At 42.1% G+C, this 27,031-nt stretch overlaps 1 protein-coding gene across 9 annotated transcripts in view; it reads right to left on the reverse strand.

Moving 5' to 3' along the window:
• Positions 1–27,031, reverse strand: part of HSF2BP (heat shock transcription factor 2 binding protein) — an 81,138-nt gene that overhangs the window by 51,599 nt on the left and 2,508 nt on the right. For 8 of the 9 annotated variants that reach the window (XM_084843844.1, XM_084843842.1, XM_084843843.1 and 5 more), the window contains exons 2-6: positions 25,555–25,705; positions 24,074–24,177; positions 12,392–12,541; positions 9,950–10,088; positions 6,433–6,550 (exon numbers count right to left, since the gene is read on the reverse strand). In XM_084843844.1, the coding sequence (XP_084699970.1) occupies positions 6,433–6,550; positions 9,950–10,088; positions 12,392–12,541; positions 24,074–24,177; positions 25,555–25,705 (662 nt within the window). The remainder of the gene's footprint in view (positions 1–6,432; positions 6,551–9,949; positions 10,089–12,391; positions 12,542–24,073; positions 24,178–25,554; positions 25,706–27,031) is intronic. The other variant, XM_084843850.1, reaches the window with a different exon arrangement.

The raw sequence follows: 27,031 nt of genomic DNA on the forward strand, positions 1-27,031 counted from the left end.
TGAAAGCTAAAATAGCTCTGAGAGAGATTCATAAAAAGACCACTTCCCTCTCAAAGGCAGGAAAGAAACTGGGGGAAAAGAGGAAAAACTGTTCTCTGCCCAGTTCTTCAGGTTTGTTCCTGCCTACCCAGTTCTTGAGGAAGACCTTATCCTGATACAAAAGACTGTTGTGCCTCTGCAGAGAGAATGTGAATGCCTGCTATTCAATATCATTAACCAAAAATAAAGTTATATAACATTTCTTACAATTGGAAAGATTAATACTTCTGGATATAGTCTTGCAGTCTGTTTAGCAGTAGAAATGGTAAAACAGATTAAAATGATGTAGAAAAACATGGCTGTGTTTTGTGTTTTTCTTTCAGTTGTTTGTTTTTATGGGGAACTGAGAAAGCAATGTATAAGGATTATGCTGAAAGAGCGAAGCTCGCGAGAGTTTAAACATCTTCTGCTAAGTTGCTCAAACGTCAAAGCTTGCTGCCCAGGCACACTGCCTGGGAATAGTTCCCGAGCCCTTCAGCACCTCCTCCTGTCATCAACTGCTCTCACATTTTCTTCACTACAAAACTGCATTTATACTTATAAAGTCTAGGTATTTTCATTACATATCTCATTTTAGCTATATCTTTAAATAAATGTTCTCATAGCCAAGAAAATACTGATTTATGAATGTTCTTTCTGGCAATGCTAGCTTAGTAGTAAGCCTGTAGTACCCTCTGCTGACCATCCTTTGTAACAACATATAAAGACAACTAAAACTTATACAGACTACTTCAATAACAAGCAAAGCAAAGCGTGATTTTGATATGATACATTTATAGCTACAAACTAAGGAGCAAATCCTAATGGCTTCCTTTCTAGGAGTTACATAACAAAATAATTTATTGTGGCCATTATCCAGGGAGCGTCTTTACACATGTATAAATGCTTGCACACATGCGCTGGGTGTTGTCACTATCACTTCACATGCATACCCCACCAGACAGCCATTCCTCACAGTAAGGAGGCCACTTATGAAACTTCCCTGAGTTTTGGAGGTGGCTTGTTGCGCTGCACACAGGGCTGCTTTTGGAAAGAAGCAACCTAGATTCCCCAGTGCATTTGCAGAGTGTGCCACGTGGCCTTGCAGAGCTGAGTCAGTGTTGCGTTCACACCCCACCTCAACTACAGACTAAGTAGGGGATTTTTGACAGCTTGATGTATTCCTAACTTCCACCACCGATCTCTAAAACAGAAGTAACCATGATCGCTATTGACAGCCAGTGTAGTAGAAGTGTTTGACTAGGACTGCGAAGACCTTGGGTTAAACCCCCATTCAGCCATGAAGCTCAACTTAACCCACCTCACAGGACTGTTGTGAAGTTAAAATGGACAGAGGACCATGTATGCTGCCCTGAGCTCTCTGGAGGAAGGGCAGGATACTAAAGTAATTTTTTAATTGTTCTGGAGGCAAACAAGACCAATACTTAAAGTTGATTAAGTGCTTTATATTTAATAAAATCCTAACACAGATGTTTCTGACTGGATAAAAAGGTATCATTTTGACTTCAGGGGTTCAAAACGCCCAAGAAATGTTATTTCCAAGTTGCAGCATGATTTTATTCATTTGTATTTAGAAGTAAATGCCAGGGAACTCAATGGGCCTTCCTTCCAGCTAAGTTATACCATAGGAATCCTTGTTTTTAATAGTTTCACTCACCATAGTTTTTAAGTGGCATTTCCCATGGTAGGGAAGTTACTAGGAAGATGGTCAAGCTGTCATTTAGAGTATGTTTGCGCCAGCCTGAATGCACCAGTTTTTCTTGAATGCAGTGCTATCCAGGCAAATGATGCAAACTTATGGCATGTTTTCATTCTGTTTCTGTTGTCACCAATGGGAAAAGTGGAGAACACCAAATCTGTTTGAGGAGCATGGTCACAAGTCAAGCATTCCCAGCCCTCTAATTCTGCAATATCTGTTAGACCGGGAGGTATTAGGAGAAATCATTAATTAAAACATGTTATGCATAAACCTGTTGCATGGCTGCCTGGTGTAACCATGAGGGAAGAAACAGAATCGGCACGTTGCGATGTGGCTGTGAGGAGAGCACCTCACAACCTCTTCCTATTACTGAGCTGTGCTTTCCGCACTACCAAGGAAGGAGAAGAACCCCTTGTGACAAACCCCTATATTCTGATGTAGCTCAACAGTGCCCCCTAGAGAGCCTGGAAAGTCAACACCACACCTGTAGCACCTATGGAGCCCAAAAAGTGTCAAAATTAGCTCGTAAACAAGCTAGATTTGACCTTTTTGCTGCTCTGTGCCCTGGGCACCTTTTTTCCCGTTAAATTTCAAAAAAAAATTTTTTTCAGGTTGTCTGGCCAACCTGCTCTATGGGGTTGTTGACCTACTTGCTCCAGGAAGTCTCCTGCTGCACCTTGCAAGCTATATGACATAGTTATGAAATAGGTGATGTTCCTACCATGGAGTTTGTGCTATAAGAAACATTGTACCAGCTCCCCGGCCATCTGTTGAGCCACTCTCTAAGACACAGCAGCCCTGCTGGAATTGGCTGGCAACCCTACAAAAGCCATTTCATTCCAGGATCCACTCCATCCCCGATTCTGTTCAATAAAGGCTATGGCTTTGCCTCTTGTGTTGTTTCTTTGTTGGTAGGCAGTCATAGATAAGGATCCCTTACCTCTAACTTACCTCCATGAGCTAGCTTCGGGATGGGACTCAGGGAGTGGGGCAGGGAGTTTACTAGTTTCAGGGTTCGTGACCCTCCTCTCTCTGTTAACTCAGGTTCCCTGGACTGCAAAGAGGCAGGCTACTCAGTGTCCACAAGTGGGATGGGTGCTACTGCCAGGCTGTATGAGGCAGTCAGCTGGCGGGCTGGGGGAGAGTGAGGGACAAGGACAGGAGATCCTATAGGATGGGCAATGAGACCTGCTGGGATGCTACTTGGCAGGGCTGAATTACTGGGGAAAATGGGGGGGGGGTTCATCACATGGGTTGCCAATCAGAGGGGTGGGCCAAAAGGGCTGGTTGGTCATACAGGGCTGTTCCTGATTGGCTCAGGTATGTCTGAGTATGGAAGTTCCTCCTTCCCTTTCCCAGTATGGGACTGTACCCAGATTTCAACCCTGGTTCCCCTGCAGGTAAAACATAAGCTGTTCTACTAGACTAGAGCTCCTCCACAACCAGTGCTCTTGGCATCTATAACTGGGTATTGGAGCGGGAATTCAAAAGCCCCATGCTGGGTCTGAGGGATCAGGGAATTGCTCTGAGGTGTCAGGTTCAGGTAGTTCTCTCCCTGGTGGGGCTCAAACTCACACCTCTTGCTTCCCAACAATGTTGCCTATGAGGTGAGCCACTGGAGGCTTCTGATGTCAGTGTATGTCTACAGCTGCCCTTATTGCATGTCCTGGCCCCTCCCCTTTCTCTCCTGGGCAAAGGAGTCTCTCCACCCAGCCCCCATGGGTGTTTGTGAGCATCATAAGGGGACTCCAACCCCTGCCTGCAGGACTGGCAGGGGCACTGCTGCCTGTGATACTGGGGCTCATGGAGTGGGGGTGCTGTATTGTTGCTGTGTGTGCTGAGATGCAGGCAAGTATGCTGGGTGGGTGGGTGTCCTCCTCCTCATGAATTCATTAGCTCCCTCTGTGTGAGGCAGCATGTGTGCATCGCCGGCACAGCCCCCAAATGGTGGAACTGGAAGTGCTGCCATGATCACTGGGGGCATGGCTGCCATTTTTACATCATCTGAGGATTTTCTGAGCCATGTGTTTATCCTCTCGTCCGAGCTGAACACATATAGGATATGACAACTCTTTCATCAGCAAAGTAGCAGTTAATTCCCTCCACCTCCCCAATGTAATTGGGATACAAGATTACATTGATAGGCTGCAATCCTATATACACTTAGCTGGGAGTATGTTCCACTGAACTCAATAGAACTTCTGGGTAGACATGTATAGGCTAGCACTATTAATATGCTTTACAGAGACGGCATTAAGGTGCCTTACAAAGATAAAGAATTCGGGCCATTTCTACATGAGGCATTTATCATGCACTCGTGATTGGTCACTCACAGAAGTTCACGGATCCTATAAACGACATCATCCTCCAGGGCACCTCCCACTCTTTGCAACCTTTATCATGTTTTTTTCATAATAATGAAAGTCCGGCATTTTCCCTCCTCCCATTATGAACCACGGTAAATCTATGGTGTACTGATGAAATGGCGCTTTATCACAGCAATATCACAGAGCCATCTAGTGGCTTTATAATGATACATATAGAACTTGTCCAGAAAGAAAAAAAAGGAAAAAACCATGTGGAAAGGAGCAAATTGTAATCCTGCAAGGAATCTGGAAGCAAAAGCCCCAGTAAAGTTGTGGGATTTTAGCTTCATGTAAACAAGCCCTTGCTAATACAGCCGGAGAGGAGTTAATACACAGCCACCACAAAAGCAGCCAAAAAAATTGCTATATGAAACATTAGTATGAACATCATCTCCAATAATGGAATCTAAATAAAAGTTCACTAGGAAAAGGCTAGCAAGTCAAAATACTAGTGTAACACTTAGTATTTACAGTCAGGGCCAGAAATATTGGAACAAGGATAACTGTTTTGGCAGTTGGCCTCTGCACACCACCACATTGAAGTTGAAAGGAAACACACCCAGATGGGAGTGAAGTCAGGACTTTCAGCTGTAATTCAAGGGGTTTGACAAAAGTGGGGCACTAACCATTCAGGAAGGACAGCCAGTGGCATACACACACACCCATCATTGGTGGCTCATAAGTAATGGAACAAACCAACATCATTTCAAACTTAAGGATCGCCTTTAATACCTGGATGAAAATCCTTTGCAGTCAATGACTGCCTGAAGTCTGGAACCCATGGACATGACCACATGCTGAGTTTCCTCCCTCAAGATGCTTTCCCAGGCCTTTACTGCAGCTGCCTTCAGCTGCTGCTTGTTTGTGGGTCTTTCTGCCTTCAGTCTTGTCTTCAGTAAGGGAAAAGCATGCTCTATTGGGTTGAGATCAGGTGACTGACTTGGCCATCAAGAACATCCCACTTCTTTGCCTTCAGAAACTCTTGGGTAGCTTTTGCTGTATGTTTTGGGTCATTATCTATCTGCACTATGAAGCGGCGTACTATCAGTTTGGCAGCATTTGGCTGAATTTGAGCAGAAAGTATAGCCCTATCCTGATGCTTTTATCAGCAGTCAGGTCATCAATAAACACCAGTGACCCGGTTCCATTGGCAGCCATACATGCCCATGCCATAACACTGCCTCCACCATGTTTGACAGATGATGTGGTATGCTTTGGATCATGAGCTGTTCCTTTCCTTCTCCATACTTTTTTCTTCCCAACATTCTGGTACAAGTTAATCTTGGTTTCATCAGTCCAAAGAATCTTATTCCAGAACTGGGCAGGCTTTTTTAGGTGTTTGCTGGCAAAGGCTAATCTGGCCTGTCTGTTCTTGAGCGTTACCAGTGGTTTGCACCTTGTTGTGAAGCCTCTGTATTTACATTCATAAAGCTGTCTCTTGACTATAGATGTTGACAATGACATGCCTACCTCCGCAAGAGCGTTCTTGACCTGGCTAGATGTTGTGAAAGGGTTCCTCTTCACCATGAGCAGAATTCTGCAGTCATCCACTTTAGTTGTCTTCTGTGGCCTTCCAGACCTTTTGCTGTTGCTGAGCTTGCCAGTTAATTCCTTCTTTTTCAGGATGTTCCAAACTGTTGTGTTGGCCACTCCCACTGTTTTTGCTATCTCTTTGCTATGGGTTTATTTTGTTTCCTCAGCCTAATGATGGCCTCTTTCACTCGCATGGATACCTCATGTTGGGGGTTTCAGTGAACAGCTACCAAATGCAAATGTCACATTCAGAACCACCTCCAGGCCTTTTATCTGCTTGATTGGTCATGGGGTACCAGGAAACAGGTCACACCTAGCCATGCAGCTGCTTTTCAGCCATTCGTTCCATTACTTATGAGCCACCAATGATGGGTGTATGTGTATGCCACTGGCTGTACTTCCTGGTTAGTGCCCCACTTTTGTCAAGCCCCTTGAATTACAGCTAAAAGTCCTGACTTCACTCCCATCTGGGTGTGTTTCCTTTCAACTTCAATGTGGTGGTGTGCAAAGGCCAACTGCCAAAACAGTTATCCTTGTTCCAATATTTCTGGCCCATCACACTTTTTCCTAAGTGCTTCACATACATTATTTTAGAAATTCTTACAATAAAACTAAAGGTAAGTATTATTATCCCCCATATTGCAGTTGGGAGGAGGATAGCAATAGTGGCTTATTTAAACTGGAGATTCCGCAGTTCACAGTTTGAACTCTTAACTATTCCACCACACTACATCAGCTCTAGTATAATAGACTGTAAGATAACAAGCTACATTAAAAAATATTAAATTATCATACACTTTCAGTTTGGTGCAGCATCCTGGCTTCATGTCTCCCAGAAGTTGCATAATTGTGTCCAACAATACCTGATTTGAATTAATCAGGAATTCACGACCACATGCCAAAGCTGCAACATCTACGAAAGAGAACACATAATAAAAGAATAAACACTACACTTCAGAAAGAGAGAGTTCCTACTCAACACAGGTTTTTTTTTTAAATCTAGAAGCACTACTGAAAAGTTTGTAATCACAGAGAAGACTATGAATATTCTGGAAAATAATCCCCCACAAACCGACATAGCACTCCCTCCCCAGGGAAATATGCATGGCCTCATCATTGCTGGCTTAAAAAAAAACCACCTGAAGACACATATGTTCCAGTCTGCATTTGTTGGTTAAAAATCATTTGCTGCTGCTGATGTGTGTGTTGTGTGTGTGTGTTCAATTGTAATTGTAACTGTATCTTCATGTTTCATAATATTATAAACTGCCTTGTGAGGGTAGCGCACCCTGAAAGATGGGTTTAAAATCATCACCACCACCACCACCATAAAATAAATAGCACCTCCAAACTTCATTGTATAAAAAGCTGAGTCTAATTGGTTTGACAGATTTGGATTCCTGCACTGAGCAGGGGGTTGGACTCGATGGTCTTGTAGGCCCTTCCAACCCTACTATTGTATGATTCTATGATTTAGTCAAAAAGCTTCACATGACAAAAGTGATTAATTGCACCACCAGGACTATATTTATTATTAATTTAAAATATTTTACTGCATTTTCATATTAGTTTCAAAACTTACAAAGCTATAAAACATCCATAAGATAATACTATCTAAATAAACCAAACAATAAAAACAAATCAGAAATAACACAGCAGTGAAATCCATATAAAGGCCAGAAAAGAAAGCAGTTAATTTACAAAGGCTAGCCAATTTTGTTTAGGTTTTACCTGCTTTGGGAAAGATAAAGGGAAGAGGCTGTACAGATCTGTTGGCAGAGAGTTCCACAACATAGGGGCTGCTACAGAAAAGAGAGACAGCCTCCTCATAAAATGGAATTTGGAGCAAAGCCTCATCAGAAGATCTTAAATGCTGGGGCAGCTCTAATAGAGGAGGCACTGTCTGAAATAATCAAGAATCAAGCTGTCTAGGGCCTGGAAACAAACTGGGTTCACTTTTGACTGTGAGATTCTTAATATGAGATTCTTCATTCTTTCCAAGATTCAATTGGTAAGAATAGCATGCTACAAAATGTATCTTCCAGAACAAATGCATCCTGATTGGCAACCCTGGAGCTAGAAAATGATTTCCCACCTTTAAGCAAGATTTCTCTGATATATTGCTCATAAATATCTGTGCTACAGAAAGTATTGGCAATTAAATACCAATCTGATCTGTCAGTTGTTACATTAAAATAGTACAATATTTCACATAAATAGTACATATATTCAGAAACATTTATTTACAAAATTTACATAGGGCTATTATTGATTACCATTTGGAAATTTTAGCTGGTGCATAACCATGACCTGGTTTGCACATAATGCTAACCCATGGTTTATTTAACCCATTTTGAATTCTGGGTTGTCATGTGTGAACCCAGCCCCACTAACAAACCATGGTGTGTCAAGCACAAACAACCCAGAATGAGAAGCAATGATTTGTTGTTAGTTTGTGAAATCTGGGATGTTTAAACCATGGGTTGTCATTATATGTGAACCCAGAACCATGGATTATTCATGGGTTGTTTTTCCAGACTACAGAGGCAGCAGCTAAATGTGCTAAAAAAAAACAACAACCAGCGGCTCTACATGCCATTGCTACAGCACTGCAAAGGCATTTTGGATACAGGGAGGGAACAGATGAAGGAAGAAAACAAACAATGCAGGGATTGAGAAAACAAACCATGTTTTTTTTGTTCATCTGCCAGACAAACCCTGGGTAGGGCAACAAACTATTGGTTAACCATCAGTTAAATAAACCATGGTTTAGTGTTATGTGTGAATCAGGTAATTGATGGTGGCTTGTTAGGAGCACATATTATATACCAAGTCTGCTACTGCAGGGTGCTGGTTACAAGTCACGACATAAATGGCCTGGGCCCAGTATAACTGAGAGACTGCCTTCACCCCTATAGCACATTATAACTTCTAAAATCAACTCTGGTACATACAAAGACCAGGCCTGGATGACACACTGGCCGCGTTGGGATGATCAGAAGGGGAAAAGAAGCCACTGTGGCTTTGTTTCCCCGCTCCGCTCATGCCACACACGCCATTTGCATAATTATCTGTGATGCTGCGCTGGTTGCTGTGTTGTCTGAACCCAGCATGGTATGTGGCAGGGGTGGCTTCTTACCCACCCTACAACCCTTACCACAACCCATGGCTTGTGGAATGGGTAAGAAGCCACCCCTGCCGCGTCAGGTTCAGACAACACAGCAACCCACATAGCATCGCAGGTAATTATGCAAATAGTGGACACGAACGCACAACACGCACAGGGGAGTGGAGGAAGAAGCCACGGAGGCTCCCCCCCCCCCGATTGTCTGAACCCAGCCACTACAGCTCATCATGGGTTATTTAATCCATGATAAGTCATGGCACCTGCAGGCACCACTTTGCGTATGCAACCTCCACTCAGGGGTTGCCATGTCATGCAAATCCAGTCAGCGTGGGTTATGTAAGACAACGCTCATATAACCCTAAAACAGATGCTCGTATAACCCTAAAACAGACCATGGCTTATGCGAGGGTTGTTTAACACTTGCACAACCTACACTTGCTGGGTTCACACAACACAACCGCCCAGCAGGGAATGCATATTCAAAATGGTGGTTGCATGCACCCTGCATGCACCACAACCTCATCGGGGTTAAATAACCCATTGTGGGCTACAAACATCCCCACTGAAACAATGTGCCTAACCAACCCCAGCTGTTAAATACTTTCCCCTAGAGACTTATAAATATTTGCAGTATAAGATAAAAATAACAAATACAGATAATCAATAATCAATAAAATGTCTGTCTCATCATCTTAATTCTTTCATATTTACTAAATCAATTATTCAAGTTAAGTTTTAAACTATTTTTGTCTTAGATCTGGACACAGAAGAATGTTACACTATATTCTATTTAAAACCCTGCATCACTTGTATGCTCAAGAAGAAATTTAACTTCAACCCAATGTCGGGAGCATAGTATGCAGCCTAACATATGCCTACTGACCCAGGAACCAGATTTATTTCATTAGACTGGAAAGGAGAAATATTGTATTTATTACCTAGTCAAGTGTTGATCTGAAAGCCACAGCAATTACAGCCACATTAAGAGTAGATGTGTTCTCAAGCAGGAATTCATTAATATGGTGAGGTCAGTTTTTGTAAATATTAGAACTAAACTACAAAAAGTTAATCTAAATAAAATAAACTCAGAATAAACATTTTGAAAGTTAGTTACTTTTAAAAGATATAGGTCAACTTAGATGAGATACATTTTATTCTTGCTATGACATTTCAGAAGTGACTTACTTGTAACGATCCCTGCCAAACCTAACACAAACTGACTTTCATCGGAATCCATATCCTGCTGTTTGATATCTTCACTTAATGATCGCACAAAACTCTCCATCGTTTGTCCAGCAATACTAAAAAACTTCACAGCTTTACTCTGGAAGTTCATGAGGAAAAATTACTATTTTATGGTTACAAGCCTACAAGTTTCTAAACAGTGGCTAGGTTTCTCAATAGGTAACATCAAGTAAAGGTGAGGATGTGTTCAAGTAAATATGAGGGGGTGATTTGCATAACACATTATTCTCTGTACTACGCCAAGATTCCTCTGTTAAGACAAATGTTTTCCAGTGACGTTAACTCTCCTAGCAACTTTAGCAGGAACACGAACTGTTTAACTAGGGAAATGGTGTGTATAAACATTTCAAAACAAGGCATCAGGTTTGTAGGATTAACCAACATTCTCTTGAGATGACATTCAACGTATAAATCAACTATGAAAGAAGAACTGCACTGCAGGTGACTTCACACGTGCATTTTTAGTTTGTATTATCCATTTTAGTGGATAATAATTTCCAGAAGGGTAGCTGCATTAGTCTGTTGCAGCAAAACCCAAGAATCTTGCGGCACCTTAAAGACTAATATAATTATTATGGCATAAATGAACCTATAACATAAATTACTTAGTCTTTAAGGCATCACAAGTCAGCTTGTTTTTTCTGTGTAGTGGATAGCATCTTAGAAAAAAGAGCAGGGCGCACAATACTGCATGCACCAAAGTGCCAAGCTGCCCAAATTGTGAGAGGTAAAGCAACAAACAAGGTAATCACATAATTATTGTTATACAATTATACTAGTTCAGAATGTATTGTCTTACACATAGTTGGTGTGCTTTCAGTCTAGAAAAACCTAGCACATAGACTGAATTTGTCTTGAAAAAAAAAGCCAGATTATAACTATCCTGATTTCACAGACCGCTTTTTATTTCTTTAAAAGTGATGTATTTTCCCTAGGGATTTTTATTTAGGAGTCTGGATATTTACATACAAGTCTCAGTGGCTTAACAGTGCATATACAAGTCTAATAAGAAATAAGCTCCACTGAGTCTCATTGGGCATGTCCCATTGGTATCAATAGGATTTCTGAGTAAGCATGCATACAAATGCACTCTTACAGAAGTCCTTCTACCAAGTAACAAATGAAGAATGGCTACAACATTCACATGTTCCAAGCAAGAAGAGCAGCACAGTTATTGAACTATTAAATGTAAACTGGAGTGAAAAGGAAAATGAACAAAACAGAGAAAACATTTAATTTCATGTTACCAAAAAAAATTTAATTTCATGTTACCAAATTACCATTTTTTAAATGATGAACTGCCACTATGGACTGCTGCAGATGCATGTTTTTAAATCATATCTAAAGGGGTTAGGAGATGATTACGATGCAAGTATGGGAAGTATTTTCCAAACCAACCCGCACTTCATGATGTATTTTAAGTAGAATGTATGAGAAGGGCAAAAGACTTCCATCCAGTTCAATCAGAGAAGTATACATATAGGTCCTGATCTACAGAAGTAAATCCAGAATCTGGCATATGCAATGGGTCTTTTTATTTGCATTCCTTAAAAGCAGCTCACCACATAAATTGCAAAGTTTTATCCCCCAAATAAAAACAAACTTGTGAAACAGCACAAGAGCTGAGGTTTATGGATGAAACAAAGATAGCCCCCTGCACATGTTCAATCCCACATGTGCACCTAAAAGGCCTTTCTGGATTGGGGCAACGATTCTTACATTTCTTTTGAAGCCACTACATTAAATCACAACCAGACTTGAATGGAGGAAGAATGATGCAGCACTTCAATGGTACAATGGGGAAAAAAATAGATCATACAGAAATTCAGTCACAAGGCAGGGATTTGAAATGTTTCTGCAGTAAATAGTGGGAATACCGTTTCTTACCAAAGAGAAAGTGACTAAATATCTAGAAATATGGTTAAAAGGAGATGCCAACTAACACTCCAGTCTAAGGCTAACACTCCAGTCCCCTCAACATTCCTATGTCTGCTTGACAACAAAGCAAAAACCCAATTTCTGTTTATTTCTGTAGCTGCACAGCTTGTGGTGGCACCTGATATACAAAAGTGGCTAAAATAACTGCAAATAATTCCTAAAGAAGTCTTTAGAGTGCCTCGCTTAAGCAATATTAAGGGTCAGTTTACTTTCTATTTTGTCAACTCAGTTTGGATCAGTATTTAGCCTGTGTAAATATGTTCATCCACTGTCTTTCTAAAGCCTAGATCATAGTCAGTGCATTTAGGTGATCAGCTGCTGTATGCTGATTTCTAACCAGATTAAAAAAAACAGCTTGACTGTTTTTGTCAATGATTTTAAGTCAAAGTTGTCATTTATCTAGAATACCTAATGAATAAAAACTTATGAATTTACTGAACTTACACTTCCTAGGATACTTTTAACTGCTTCTTCATTGCTAGACACACTCCATAACAATGTGCACACCGCAGCGCCCATTTCTGTACAGTATTCAGCTTGTTGCAATAATTGTTGCTTTGCCTCATTCAACTGCTGTCGAACAGTTAATTTTTCCTGAAAGTAATCAAAGTAAATATGAAGAGATGATTGATACTGGATAATATTATATTGTTCAGATAGTGCAGATGTCCAAAAACCCCTTCGCTCTGATGGAGAAGTTCTGTCGGGAAACTACAGAATCCTCTCATAGCTGCAGGTTACAAAGTGTCTGTAAGGGCCAAATTAAATATTAAATCACATTTGCCCCAGACACTTATAAAGTAGAGAGTAGGAGTCCAACTTTAACATCCAAAAGGGCAGATAGGAGAGGGAAGCTGAATGCCCTCCCACCTTACCTCTGCAATCTGTTGCCCGAAATCATGTTTTTTCCAATCCAGTTCTAACACTAGAAGCAAACTGGGCTGGAAGACAAGTATCTGGGGTGATAGAACACAGGAAGGAAGACAGAGGAGGTTTCAGCTCCCTTCACCTGTGTGTTCTTTTTGATGTTAAAATTGGATTTCCGCCCCTCTCCTCTTTATACATGAACAGGGTAGACATGTAAACAAACACAGCTGCCATCATCACATCTTGTTTGAACCTAAGATAATAAAACAAAGATAACATATCAGCTCTTAGTTGTATTGGTCTTTTAAAATTTCCAAGGCGATTGGTCCACTGGAGAAGGAAATGGCAACCCACTCCAGTATCCTTGCCAAGAAAACCCCATGGAACGTATCACAAGGCTAAAAGAGATGACGCCAGAAGATGAGCCCCTCAGGTCGGAAGGTGTCCAATATGCTACTGGGGAAGAGCAGAGGGTATTTCCAAGTAGCGCCAGAAAGAGTGAAGCGGCTGGGCCAAACCCGAAAGGACACTCAGCTGTGGATGTGTCTGGCGGTGAAAAGAAAATCCGATGCTGTAAAGACCAATATTGTTTAGGAACCTGGAATGTCAGATTGTAGCAGCCATATCGGGGATCAGACTAAGTAGCCTCATGCAGTCTCATGCTTCATGTTCTTGCTGAGCTCTTTCTCCCTTGAATATATTGTTGTAAGCTGACGAGACACAGGAATTCCTTATCTTGTCAAAGGTCATACAATTGTATATCTTGTTCTCTGCTGTTCTCTTCTGTTCTCTCCTTATCATGGCTACCCTATAACCCATTTCTTGTATTATAAACAATAGTGCTAAGAGAAGAAATGTTGAGGATTGCAACCCCATGCGGGAGGGGGAGGAGGAGCCGTTTCATATGTGTCACAATGTCTATAAAACCAATGTGCTAATGTAAATCGGGGCTTCTGGCTCTTTGGAAATGATTCCAGCCTTAAGCCCGCGCGTTAAATAAAGAATCTCTTTTTCCTTCACTCCGTGGTCTCTCTGACTCTGGGTTCTGCAACATAAATGGTGCCGTGACTCGGATGTGGCAGGCTCTGAGCCAGACAGGTGGCAGTTGCCTGCTCTTGATCGCCGCACCGGGAGGACGAGCTCGGCGCATGCCTCCCTTTCTTGGCGCCACCGACCTTTTTGTCGAGTGAATGGGAGAAAGCCTGCACCGGGATCGCCCAAACGGTAGTGAGCAGCAAGAGAACCTTGGGAAGCGGAGGAAGGAACTTGAGCCCTGCCTGTATCGCAGCTGCAATTGAGTTGAAACCCACATTGGAAGCCTTCAGGAGAAAGGCAAGTATATGGGAAAAAGAGGGCCCCGCCTTTAGGGAGAAAGGCCACTGGGCAGAAAAAAAGAGGGCCCCGCCTTATGAAGAAGGTCAGTGTTGGTGGTATACGTATACAAAAGAACCTACTCCTTGCGGGTAGAAGGGGGGCCTGATCACACCCCCGAGTGGGCGCCAGTACCTAGCACGCCAGTACTCAGTAGGAAGCTGAGGAAGCTGGGGAAGCCGTTTTCCGCTCTGGTAAAAAGTGGGAAAAGTGTGTGGCAGGGACATATGGATGTAGTGGAGAGATTGATGATTGTGTGAGTGGCTACTGCGGTTTCTGACGCATACCGTTGACCGTCCGGGTGCCCAGGCCAGTAGCAAAGTGCGTGGTGTGAAAAATCCTCTTGTGTCGGCCAGTGAGACCCCTTACTCACTGACCAATTCCCATTCCCTAATTGTGTCTGTCTTCAATTTAGGAGGGAGGCTATGGGTGGTGGGGGAAGCAAACCTTGCACCCCCTTGAGATGTATGTCAAACAAAGAAGGAAAAAGGTTTTTTTAAAAAGATTCAGAATAGAGAGAGAAAACAGCAAAAAGCTCAAGGTCGAGCTGAGAGGAAAAAAAACAAGATCTGAGGCTGTTAATTAGAAAAATGTTGCAGGACAGTCTGGCTTTTAACAAAGCGTGGGAGCGTGAGAGTGTAAGGCTGAAAAAGTAGCTGTTAGCCTAGCGCGCCGAGAGAGGGGGGGCAGGAAAATTGCCCACAACGTTCTGAGTTGTGCAACATCATCACCTCGCCTAATTGAGATGAAATCCCTAAAAAATGGAAACTGAAAATGAAGACCCAGAAGATGAAGGCAAAATAGAAAATAAAGGTGAAGAATCAGCCCCCAGAGCACAGGCTAGACCCCTCTTCGAGTGAAAAGTGTGCCATAAGACTGTCCCAAAGCAGAATGAAGCGGAAAGACCATGTTGAAGATCTCTGTCAAGGTAACCATGTTTAGCTTTGAACTGTGTTAAAATTGCATAGAGCCTGTAGCTACTGACCATCAGCTATATGATTTCTGAAGAGCGTAACCATTAAGCTTTTGCCGTGGGATTCCCTGCAATGAAGAAATCTCACTGATTTGAGTGTCCAGTGTTACACTGCCTAAGTATGTGTGCTAAAGAGACCGAGAAACCAGACAGCATGTTCCTGGCCAAGCCAAAATCACGCTACTGCCATGCTCCTGAAAGCTGCAATAAACTGTGTAAGCTGAAAGACCCAACCTGATTGAGAAGAAAATATTGGAGCAACTGTCTTGAAAAACAATGAGATCTGTGTAGCTGGCTGGCTGACGCTGTCAGTGATGTTACAACTTTAAATTAAGACTGTTTTCCTGTTTGAGACCCCAGCGAAGAAAGCTAACCCGAGTTATTTGTTGCCCGTGCCAAAGCAAGAATTTGGTGGCCCTGTACCTCATCGTGTCCTGTTTTGAGCTTGGGATTTACAAATACAAACAAACTGAGAAGCTTGCCTTTGAAGTCCTGCAAATCACCCCACCGCCTCCCCGAAGATTAATGGCTGCCTGAAAAATGCAAGTATAAAGCGATGCCCATCACCCCCCAGCGTCCTGAGTTTCGGCACTCAGTGTTTCAGTGCTTTCGTGTACCAGGTTAGAAGAGAAAAAAAAAAAGAGTAAGTTTTTAAAATGTCTGTGAGAGAACCTGACAGAAGTAAAATAAAATTTACAGAGGAGTTGCCCAGGTTAAAGCGTCACGGCTAGAGAGCTGAGCTGTGCCGCTCTGTTTAGACAGAGGCCTTGCTAAAAAGTTAAAGGCCCTTGTCTGTCAAAAGGGGTGTAGGGCCACACTTTCCCTTTTTAAACTCATGCAAAAGTAGAGAGCCTTTGCTGGAAACATCGCATCTTCATTGCCCAGAGCCTTCACTGTTTGCCTCCATCATCATCTGGGCTTTTTAGAGACACTCTGCACATGAACTAAAATTTTAAATTGTCAAAGACTTGCCATGGACAGTGCTGTGAAGCTTTTGATAAACTTGAACTCTCATCGCTGTGGACCATGTGTCTGTGTTTGTAGTCAGCTCAGTGTACAGCAGGCTAAGTTTGATCTGTGACTTTTAGATTTCCTTCTGCCAGAACTCATGCAGCATAGAGTTGCCGATGCAAAAATGGTGACCTAGAACTCTTTGTGTGTGTGGGTATGCCTGTCCCTTGATTTTGATGAGCCCTGAGCTTTCAGCCAGAAGAGCAGTATAATTGCTGGATCTGCTCCATCATGCCTTACCATGCAAAAAGTGTTTTCCATTCATTGTGTTAAATTGCAGAAAAAGTTTGTTGTGTATATTTTATGATTTCTTAGATATCATAAAATATATGTGATATTTGCAGATTAGTGTTAGTTGCAACTCCAAATGATACTAAGTGTGGTTCCCAATGGATGACGAAAAGACAAAAGCAAGTAGAAAAGAAGGAATAGAGAAAGTAGAAGACAGATAGAGAAAAGAGAAAAAGAAAAGGCAAAAGGCAAAGAAAAAACATTTGTAAAAAAAGAAGCGTGGCCATAGTTGCCCCCAGGGTAAATTAAAAGCAGCTGATTGTGCCTGGAGCTTATTACCTGGGGTAAAGTAGCCACAATAATGTAATAGTTCTTTAAAATGAAGAAGATGTAGCTAGAGGGAGAGGAGGGGCCTATCCCAAATGTGTGTCAGTGGGACTAGTGTAAGGCAGAAAAGTTTAAGTAAGTTTAACTTGAAAAAGACAAATAAAGAGACAAGGCTGGTGCATGGAGCAGAAAGTTTTATATAAAAAGTTTGAAACATGATCTGCAATACAGGCAGATCAGCAAAGAAAAAGAAAGCAAAAGAAAGAGAAAAAATTTGTCTTCCCATACTAATAAATAAAAAGTGTTATCAAGCACTTTGGGAAGCGAAGTTGTTTACAGGAAGCTGTGCCTGAGAACCAAACACTTCTAGCCTATGCTGAAAATGCTTGCTAGTGTTATGGGTAACATGTATGGTATAAAACCCATTTAGCGCAATAGCTCGTGGTTCAGAGAAGCTGTCTGATCCAACCATTAAGTACGCCTGTGTGCTGTAAGTTACCCAATAAAGCCTCCTTGTAAGTACCCCCCCCCCGCTGGAATCCCAAAACACGTGGGGCTAGAGCGCCTCACCCAGTATCAAACCCTGCTGTTAGAAGCCATGAAAGCAGGTATGAAGAAGTCAGTTAATATGACCAAAGTGTCTAAAGTGCTGCAAGGTGCCACCGAGGCCCCAGAGCGTACTTGGAGCATCTTTCAAATGCCTATCGCCAGTATACCTCCCTCAACCCAGAGGCCCAAAAAGACGTGGACGAAAGGAAAAAAAAGAAGACCCGGCAGAGGCAGAAGATTCTTAAAAAAGAACCAGTGTGCCCAGTGTGGACAAGATGGACATTAGTGGCATGAATGCCCAAATAAAATAAATCAAATACACAAAGGAGAAAACCAAAGGGGCCAGAATGGGCGAAGAGAGAGACAGCTTGAGAGGGGCCGTGACATTGACTGTGAGGGGCAGTGACATTGACTTCATAATTGACACTGGAGCAGCATCAAAAGCAAGCAACAAGAAGTCCAAACACTAAACAAAGGTCTTCAAGCCCAGCGTCGCTTTGTCTTAGAAAATAAGCCCCCAATTCCCATCACAGAAGTTCATCCTTTCCAACCAAGAGTTAAAGTATGAGTTAAAGAGGGAAAAATAACCCTTTGACTCCCAGATAGAGAAGACTGAAAACTGTCATACTTTCCACCCCCGCAGCTATGAAAGCAGCTAAAATTAAACCCTGGATACATTGGACACGAGTCAAGAGAGCGAGAGGGGGAAAGTAGACCATAAACAGAAATCCTGAAAATCCTTTAAAAATCATTCTGAAAAAGCAGTAAGAAGACTCAGGCTAGACCTTACTGTGGACACACTGGGAAACTGTCCCCCTGCGTACGGTCAGACCTGCAACTGGAGAATTGAAGAAGGGGACTAGACCCTACTGCAGCTTGCCAGGTGAATAGCTGCCCAGCGTACGGTCAGATCCCAAAGAAGATCAAACATGCGTGTTGTAGTGTTAGTAGTGTTGCATTGTGTTTCCTTAATAAGGTGCAAAAAGGGGGGTCTGCCCCTGGAAGGAGAAGTTTGTCCCAGTGATTTGCTGATAATTACTGGCTTCACCTGGCTAACATCATGAAAATAAAACATTTTTGTTTGCCAAGAGGTATACCTGCAAACAGGCTTATTAGCTCTTGCCTAATACCTGTCTGTAGACATCCTGAGAAAATTCAAAAAGATACCATGTTAAAAGTTTATGGTGTAAGTTTAACTTATTCCCAAAATGCTAATTGGGGCATGGTTGCAAAGATCCTACCCCCTACAGAGTTCACTCTACGCACCCCCATCATTGCTGAAACAAATGCTACGTGTGCACAAATGCTTAATTGTCAAAATTTTTTCCAGAAAATACAAAGCTATCCCTGGCCCCCTTCCACTGTAATAAAATTCAAAACATATCTTTTAATGATGCCCACATACTTTTGCCTCATGGATGGTTTTAGACATGTAATTCCCGCACTTGGTCATTCATTCCTGCCAACTTGTCTGATAACCACCCATGTTGCCTCAGCCGCCAATTAAACTGGTGCCAATTCTTCCCCTGTAGCCCGAGAAAATCCGTCAACGGCAGCCTCGAGCACTCCAACTAACTAAAAATTGTAATATGTCTCTGCGTTCCTTGTCTTATGCGCTGTTTAACCAATCTGGTTTATGTCTCAGCTAGTAAAACTGCTGCCCTCTACGCTCTGATAGCCCAACAAGAGGCTAAGTAATATGTATGTCACAAAAAGCTTTGTATGGTTATCAGAAATGCTATAATTGTAATGAAATTATGCATTTAAGGGGGGAATGTAGCAGCCATATCGGGGATCAGACTAAGTAGCCTCATGCAGTCTCATGCTTCATGTTCTTGCTGAGCTCTTTCTCCCTTGAATATATTGTTGTAAGCTGACGAGACACAGGAATTCCTTATCTTGTCAAAGGTCATACAATTGTATATCTTGTTCTCTGCTGTTCTCTCCTTATCATGGCTACCCTATAACCCATTTCTTGTATTATAAACAATAGTGCTAAGAGAAGAAATGTTGAGGATTGCAACCCCATGCGGGAGGGGGAGGAGGAGCCGTTTCATATGTGTCACAATGTCTATAAAACCAATGTGCTAATGTAAATCGGGGCTTCTGGCTCTTTGGAAATGATTCCAGCCTTAAGCCCGCGCGTTAAATAAAGAATCTCTTTTTCCTTCACTCCGTGGTCTCTCTGACTCTGGGTTCTGCAACAAGATCAATGAATCAAGGTAAGCTGGAGGTGGTCAAACATGAGATGGCAAGATTGAACATTGACATCTTGGGAATCAGCGAACTCAAATGGACAGGCATGGCCGAATTTAATTCAGGTGACCATCATATCTACTATTGTGGGCAAGAATCCCTTAGAAGAAATGGAGTAGCACTCATAGTCAACAAAAGGGTGGGAAAAGCAGTACTGGGGTACAATCTTAAAAATGATAGAATGATCTCAGTACGAATCCAAGGCAAACCATTCAACATCACAGTAATTCAAGTCTATGCCCCAACCACTGAGGCCGAAGAAGCTGAGGTTGATCGGTTCTATGAAGACCTACAACACATTCTAGAACTAACACCAAAAAAAGATGTCCTCTTCATCATAGGGGATTGGAATGCTAAAGTAGGAAGTCAAGAAATCACCGGGATAACAGGCAGGCATGGCCTTGGTGTACAAAATGAAGCAGGACAAAAGCTAATAGAGTTTTGCCAAGAGAACATGCTGATCATAGCAAACACTCTTTTCCAACAGCACAAGAGGCGACTCTACACATGGACGTCACCAGATGGTCAATATCGAAATCAGATTGATTATGTCCTTTGCAGCCAAAGATGGAGAAGCTCCATACAGTCAGTAAAAACAAGACCTGGAGCTGACTGTGGCTCAGATCATGAGCTGCTTCTTGCAAAATTTCGGCTGAAATTGAAGAACGTCGGGAAAACCACTAAACCGTTCAGGTATGACCTAAATCATATCCCTTATGAATATACAGTGGAGGTGAGGAATAGATTTCAGGGATTAGACCTGATAGACAGAGTGCCTGAGGAACTATGGACGGAGGTCCGTAACATTGTTCAGGAGGCAGCAACGAAATCCGTCCCAAAGAAAAAGAAATGCAAGAAAGCCAAGTGGCTGTCTGATGAGGCTTTACAAGTAGCTGAGGAAAGAAGGGAAGCGAAAAGCAAAGGAGAAAGGGGAAGATATATCCAACTGAATGCAGAGTTCCAGAGAATAGCAAGGAGAGACAAGAAGGCCTTCTTAAATGAACAATGCAAAGAAATCGAGGAAAACAACAGAATGGGAAAGACTAGAGATCTCTTCAAGAAAATTGGAGATCTCAAGGGAACATTTTGTGCAAAGATGGGCATGATAAAGGACAAAGAAGGCAGGGACCTAACAGATGCAGATGAGATTAAGAAGAGGTGGCAAGAATACACAGAAGAACTATACAGGAAAGATCTGAATGTCCCTGATAGCCATGATAGTGCGGTCACTGAACTTGAGCCAGACATCCTAGAGAGTGAAGTCAAGTGGGCCTTAGGAAGCATTAGTAACAACAAAGCTAGCGGAGATGACAGTATTCCAGCCGAGCTATTTAAAATCCTAAAAGATGATGCTGTTAAAGTGCTGCATTCAATATGCCAACAAATCTGGAACACTCAACAGTGGCCACAAGACTGGAAAAGGTCAGTTTACATTCCAATTCCAAAGAAGGGCAACGCCAAAGAGTGTTCAAACTACCGCACAATTGCGCTCATTTCACATGCCAGCAAGGTGATGCTCAAAATCCTACAAGCTAGGCTTCAGCAGTATGCGAACCGAGAACTACCGGAAGTACAAGCTGGGTTTCGAAGAGGCAGAGGAACTAGAGATCAAATCGCCAACATTCGCTGCATCATGGAGAAAGCAAGAGAATTCCAGAAAAACGTCTATTTCTGCTTCATTGACTACGCTAAAGCCTTTGATTGTGTGGATCACAACAAACTGTGGCAAATTCTGAAAGTGATGGGAGTACCAGACCACCTTACCTGTCTCCTGAGAAACCTGTACGAGGGTCAAGAAGCAACAGTAAGAACCAGACATGGAACAACCGAGTGGTTCAAAATTGGGAAAGGAGTACGACAAGGCTGCATATTGTCACCCTGCTTATTTAACTTATATGCAGAGTACATCATGAGAAATGCCGGGTTGGATGAATCAGAGGTCGGAATTAAGATTGCCGGGAGAATTATCAACAACCTCCGATATGCAGACGATACCACCCTAATGGCAGAAAGCGAAGAGGATCTCAAGAGCCTCTTGTTGAGGGTGAAAGAGGAGAGTGCAAAAGCTGGTTTGAAACTCAACATTAAAAAAACTAAGATCATGGCATCTGGCCCTATCACTTCCTGGCATATAGAAGGGGAAGAAATGGAAGCAGTGACAGATTTTACTTTCTTGGGCTCCAAGATCACCGCAGACGGTGACTGTAGCCATGAAATTAAAAGACGCTTGCTCCTTGGGAGGAAAGCTATGGCCAACCTAGACAGCACAGTAAGAAGCAGAGACATCACCTTGCCGACAAAGGTCCGTCTAATCAAAGCTATGGTTTTCCCAGTAGTAATGTATGGCTGCGAGAGCTGGACTATAAGGAAGGCTGAGCGCCGAAGAACTGATGCTTTCGAACTGTGGTGCTGGAGAAGACTCTTACGAGTCCCCTGGACTGCAAGGAGGTCCAATCAGTCCATCCTAAAGGAAATCAACCCTGAGTGCTCATTGGAAGGACAGATAATGAAGCTGAAGTTCCAATATTTTGGCCACCTAATGCGAAGAGAAAACTCCCTGGAAAAGACCCTGATGCTGGGAAAGACTGAAGGCAAAAGGAGAAGGGGACGGCAGAGGATGAGATGGCTAGATAGCATCACCGATGCAATGAATATGAACTTGAGCACGCTCCGGGAGAGAGCGCAGGACAGGAAGGCCTGGCGTGCTATGGTCCATGGGGTCACGAAGAGTCGGACACGACTGAACGACTGAACAACAACAAGCAATTCATTATTAAGGAAAATAATTCAATTCTACTGTTTTTGGTTGCTTCTAATTCCAGGTCACTACAATAGTTTAAAAGGCTTGACAAATATGTGAAAAGACTTTAGCACATTCATCAGCAATTCTTCAAATGTGTTCCCATGGCTTCTATATCACTAGTACAAAAAGTCATAATCAGAAGAAAAGAACATTCCAGATACTTACATATACAGAGATAATAACAGCAATATAAACAAGTCTTTCTGGTAATTTACAACTAATTTAGCAACACTAAATTTGTGCTTCCCATCAAAGGAGCACTTTCCTACAGGGAGGAGCAAGATCTTGCCTCTGATGTCATGCTGAGGTTTGGAGGAGCTCAGAGTTCAAGAGAATTATGGGGGCTCTCCTGCAACACTAAATTCTTACCTGTTTAAAAGATATACTCACCAGTGGTGAGCTGGCAAGCACATTTGCAAATTCTTGCCTGACATCATATAAATATGTGGGGATCATCCTATATGCACTGGTACGATTTTGGTATTTGTATATCAAAGTGGCATACTCCATATGAAAATGGGAACAAAGTGTAACAGTCTATGCATGTCTATTCAGAAGTAAGACAGAATAAGTTCAATGGAACTTACTCTTAGGTAACTGTGTATAGGACTGCTGTCTAAAAAGTAGGAATGGGGAGGTGGGGTCAAGGACTGCAAGTGACAGGGAAAGACCACAACCCCTAGTTGGTGAGAGAAGAAGGAACGACAATAAAACTAAAAAATAACCCTATTTGGTGAGAAACAGAAAAATGATAAGAAACTAGAAACAGGGTGGGCAATCTGTGGCTGTAGGACTGTGTGTGGCCCTCAGCATAATCTCAAAAGCCCTCCACATGCAATCAGTTCAGGTCTCTAGCAAGCATGATCTATCCCTTCCCTCACCACATGCTGGACTAGAGAGAAGAGGGAGAGGGAAAAGGGGGTGACAGAAAGAGAGAGAAATGGGGATGGCCTCACCACTTTTGGCACTATCACTGGCTTTGGTCCCGCCCACTGCCAATATGCAGCCCGCAGTAGATGACCCACAAGGGAAAGTGGCCCCCGACAGAAAAAAGCTGCACACCTCTGCTGCAGAATTACCTGTAGTTACATAAGAGCCACTGGTGTTAATTAACCCAAGCATTCTTTGATGTTAATTAGCATAAAAACTTGGCAACAACTATGTTGTGGGTTGATACATTAACAATGCCATCCTATACACTATTAATGGGGCTTTCTCCCATGAAATTTAGTATACGATTGCAGGCTAGAAATCGAACTAGGGCTGTAATCCTATCCACACTTACCAAGGAGTACGTCCTATTGAACTCAGTGGGGCTGTTTGCACATAACAGTGGCAAATTGTGGGTTAATTAACCCACGATTTGCTCCAGATGTGCCACGTGAGTGCTGCAGCCTTTCTGAATATTCAGCCCCTGATTGGACCGATCAGGGATTGCTATCTGATGTCCAAACCCAGACCCTAACTACTATTTGTAGGTTAATGATTAACTTACAGTGTCCAGGCTCGGACATCACATGTCAACCCCCATTCAGGAGATGAACATTCAAAATGGCCACAGCAAGTGCCTGGTATGTGCCGGTTAATTAACTAACCCACGATGTGGCGCCATTACGTGCAAACCAGGTAGGATTCATTTCTGAGTAGAAATAGGATTGCACAGCACCTCCCCAAAATAAGGGGCATTAAGAACAATTATATGTATAAATTAACTGAGTTATGAATGAGTCCTACCTACCTTTCTTTCTTTCATACAATCTGCTTGGGCTGCTTCCAAGCGGGCTTTATAGTGTCCACAATCCATTCTCAATTGCTCCAGTTCATGTTCTTTCTTTTCTACAACTAAAAAATGGAGAGCCAGGTGAAATGATACAAAGCAAATTAAGCATTTCCAAATACTACAATGTACAAATGCCAACTAATCAGCAAACAATAAATATAACATGTCATGAGGAGGATGACAAAGATGGTGAGGGGCCTGGAGACCAAGTCCTATGAGAAAAGGTTAAAGGAGTTGGGTACGTTTAGCTGGAGAAGAGATTATTAAGAGGTAATATGACAGCCATCTTCAAATATGTGAAAAAGAGTCACAAAAAGCAGGGCTGAGCAGATACTTCAGGCTTGTAGAATTTACTTTATTTTTTACTAGAACCCTGAGTTCCACCAATCAGAGTCTGGTGCAAAAGATGTGTACTTAGAATTAAAAGAATTATGAACCCAAGAATTTGTTTTGAGTACCAGAACTGAATGGAGCTCACAGTCCTTCCACACAAAAATACACTCCTGGTTACCCCAAGCTTTCTTTATTTCAGAGTTATACATGGGGGGGGGGGGTTGATTTTGATGCAACCTCTGTTAAACAATTGGAAAGCAGGAATCCTTACAGATCTACTACATATCACTCAGAGAGCTACCATCAGATCCAGATCTACTTTCTGCCCATCCCTGATATAGAGGATGAAGCAAATTTGTTGTATGTTGCTCCAGAGATTAGGAGCCAAACCAATGGCTTCAAATTGCAAGAAAGGGGATTTTGGCTAAACATTCGGAAGAAGTTCCTGATGGTACAAACTGTTCATCAGTGGAATACACTGCCTCGGAAGGTGGTGGACTCTCTTTCATTAGAGGTTTTCAAGCAGAGGCTAGCTGATCACCTATCAGGTATGCTGCATGAGCAGGTTTCCAGCACTGGCAGGGGGTAGACTAGATTACCTGTGAGACCCATCCAACATTATGATTCTTTAAAATGCACCTAGGTAATTAAGCTTTGTTTCTGTCATGAAAACATTTAAACTTGACGGGCAGCAAAAAAAGCAGTGTGCGTGTGGGGAGGGGTTGTTTAACCCTTTCCATATCTGCCATTTCTCCACTCCAAATTACCTCCACACCTCAAGCTGATATCCTGGGGAAGATTGGGACAGAGATCCATCCGGCCCAGTAAGCTTTACCTAAACTTTAGGCACTCCCTTGCCTCCCTGACACTTCACATTCCTCATCACACTCACACACACACCACCAAGGCTTTTTCTTGAGCAAAAAAGGGAACATCAAGGGGTCATTATACATGGTTGTGTATTATATTTAACTTGGCCATCAGTTGTCCTGGTTTTGCAGCTACTTCAAAAAGAATATTCATCACCACCACCACTACAACTTAGGCTCTTTGTTCTAAGCTGTTTTGATAGCATTAATGCTTGTGGTTAATATAGCAGAACTCACTTGTTTCAACAGAATCTAATTTCTGAAAGCTCTCTAAGACATCACCATTTAGTATTTTGGGCAAAATGTCATGCATTTGCATCACTTCAGTCGTCAGCCTCTCCAAAGCTCTTTTTCTGACTTTAACAAATTCCCCTTGTGTCTCAGCTTTCTGCAACAGAGCAATAACAAAAGTCTTTTTACCTAAACGTTCATGTTACTTTTTACTTTGCAATGCACTCCCTTGGCAGTTAGTATTCTAATTATACTTAAAACAGATTGGCCACAATCCCATGCACAATTATGAGCTTATAAATCCGTTCATTTTTTGTTTTATTTATTGGGATTATGTTAAACTACACTTTAACCCAAGTTGGATGTTATGAGAAATTGTGGTTTAAGAAACCCCAGAAATACTGAATTATTAATGTGAAAGGCATTCTTGGTCTAATAAACCATGGTTTATTAAACCAAGAGTGATTTATCTGAACCAAGCCAAGAAGGCTTTCTGTTTAGACATACTATGTTTTGCACGGGCAACTTTACTGCTGCCTGTACCCTTTATTTCTGGTAGGAAAGAACAGCCAATCTGCCTTCTCAGTTCATATACTGCAGATGTAATGAAAAATCAACGAGCAATTGTGACATATTCGTCTGCCTTGAATGTAATGCTAAATTATGGTTCAGCATTCGGTGAATGCACTTCAGGCTCATATGTTCCTCCCTCCTTTCCGGAACAGCCACAAGAAGATTGGGAATTTTTGCTTCCATTTTCCATTAACCACAATTTAGTATTACGTCCAAATCTAAACAGTGGTTAATCTCAACTATGGTTTATTGATGCAAGTCAGCTTCATAAACCCAACTTTCTAGTTGGCTTGTTTCAGTAAATCACAGTTAAGACTAACCATAGTTTGTCTGGACTTAGGCATAGCGCTAAACTGTGCTTAGTTAAAAGGAGAAGCAAAAGCTTCCAATTTCCTCCTTGCAGCTATACTACAGGACAGGTGAGTGATGAGCCTGAGACTTGTTCACATAATGCTTATTATATCCAAACACAAGCATTATGATCTACACACAGGATGCATGTAAATTCCTACATCTCTTCCATATAGGATATTTGTAACTTTGTGAAACAGTTAGATGTTGCATAAACGATATATGCCAAGTTTGGCATCAAATTATTCTCATATATTCACAGATCTGCAAGTTATTAGAAGCCCAAACTAGTGAAGCATCTTTGAGAGGACAAAGTAATTATTTTACAGTCAAATTCTATGTATTTTAACTTGGAAGTTCTCCCTTTATTAAATGGGACATATTTCTAGGTAAGCATGGATAAGATTGCATCCTAAAAATACTGTGCATTTTAAAGGTACGAGATCAACAATCTTACTGAACATGGAAAGATCATAATCCACTCTATTTTGCTCTGAAGAGGAATCGGCCTGAGTTTTTAAAAATTGCTACATTTTAAAATAACTAAGTGCAAAATGGT

The sequence above is a fragment of the Heloderma suspectum genome, chromosome 3, assembly GCF_057233095.1.
Source record: "Heloderma suspectum isolate Gila_16-S chromosome 3, 16-S_ref, whole genome shotgun sequence".
NCBI classification, from domain to species: domain Eukaryota; kingdom Metazoa; phylum Chordata; class Lepidosauria; order Squamata; family Helodermatidae; genus Heloderma; species Heloderma suspectum.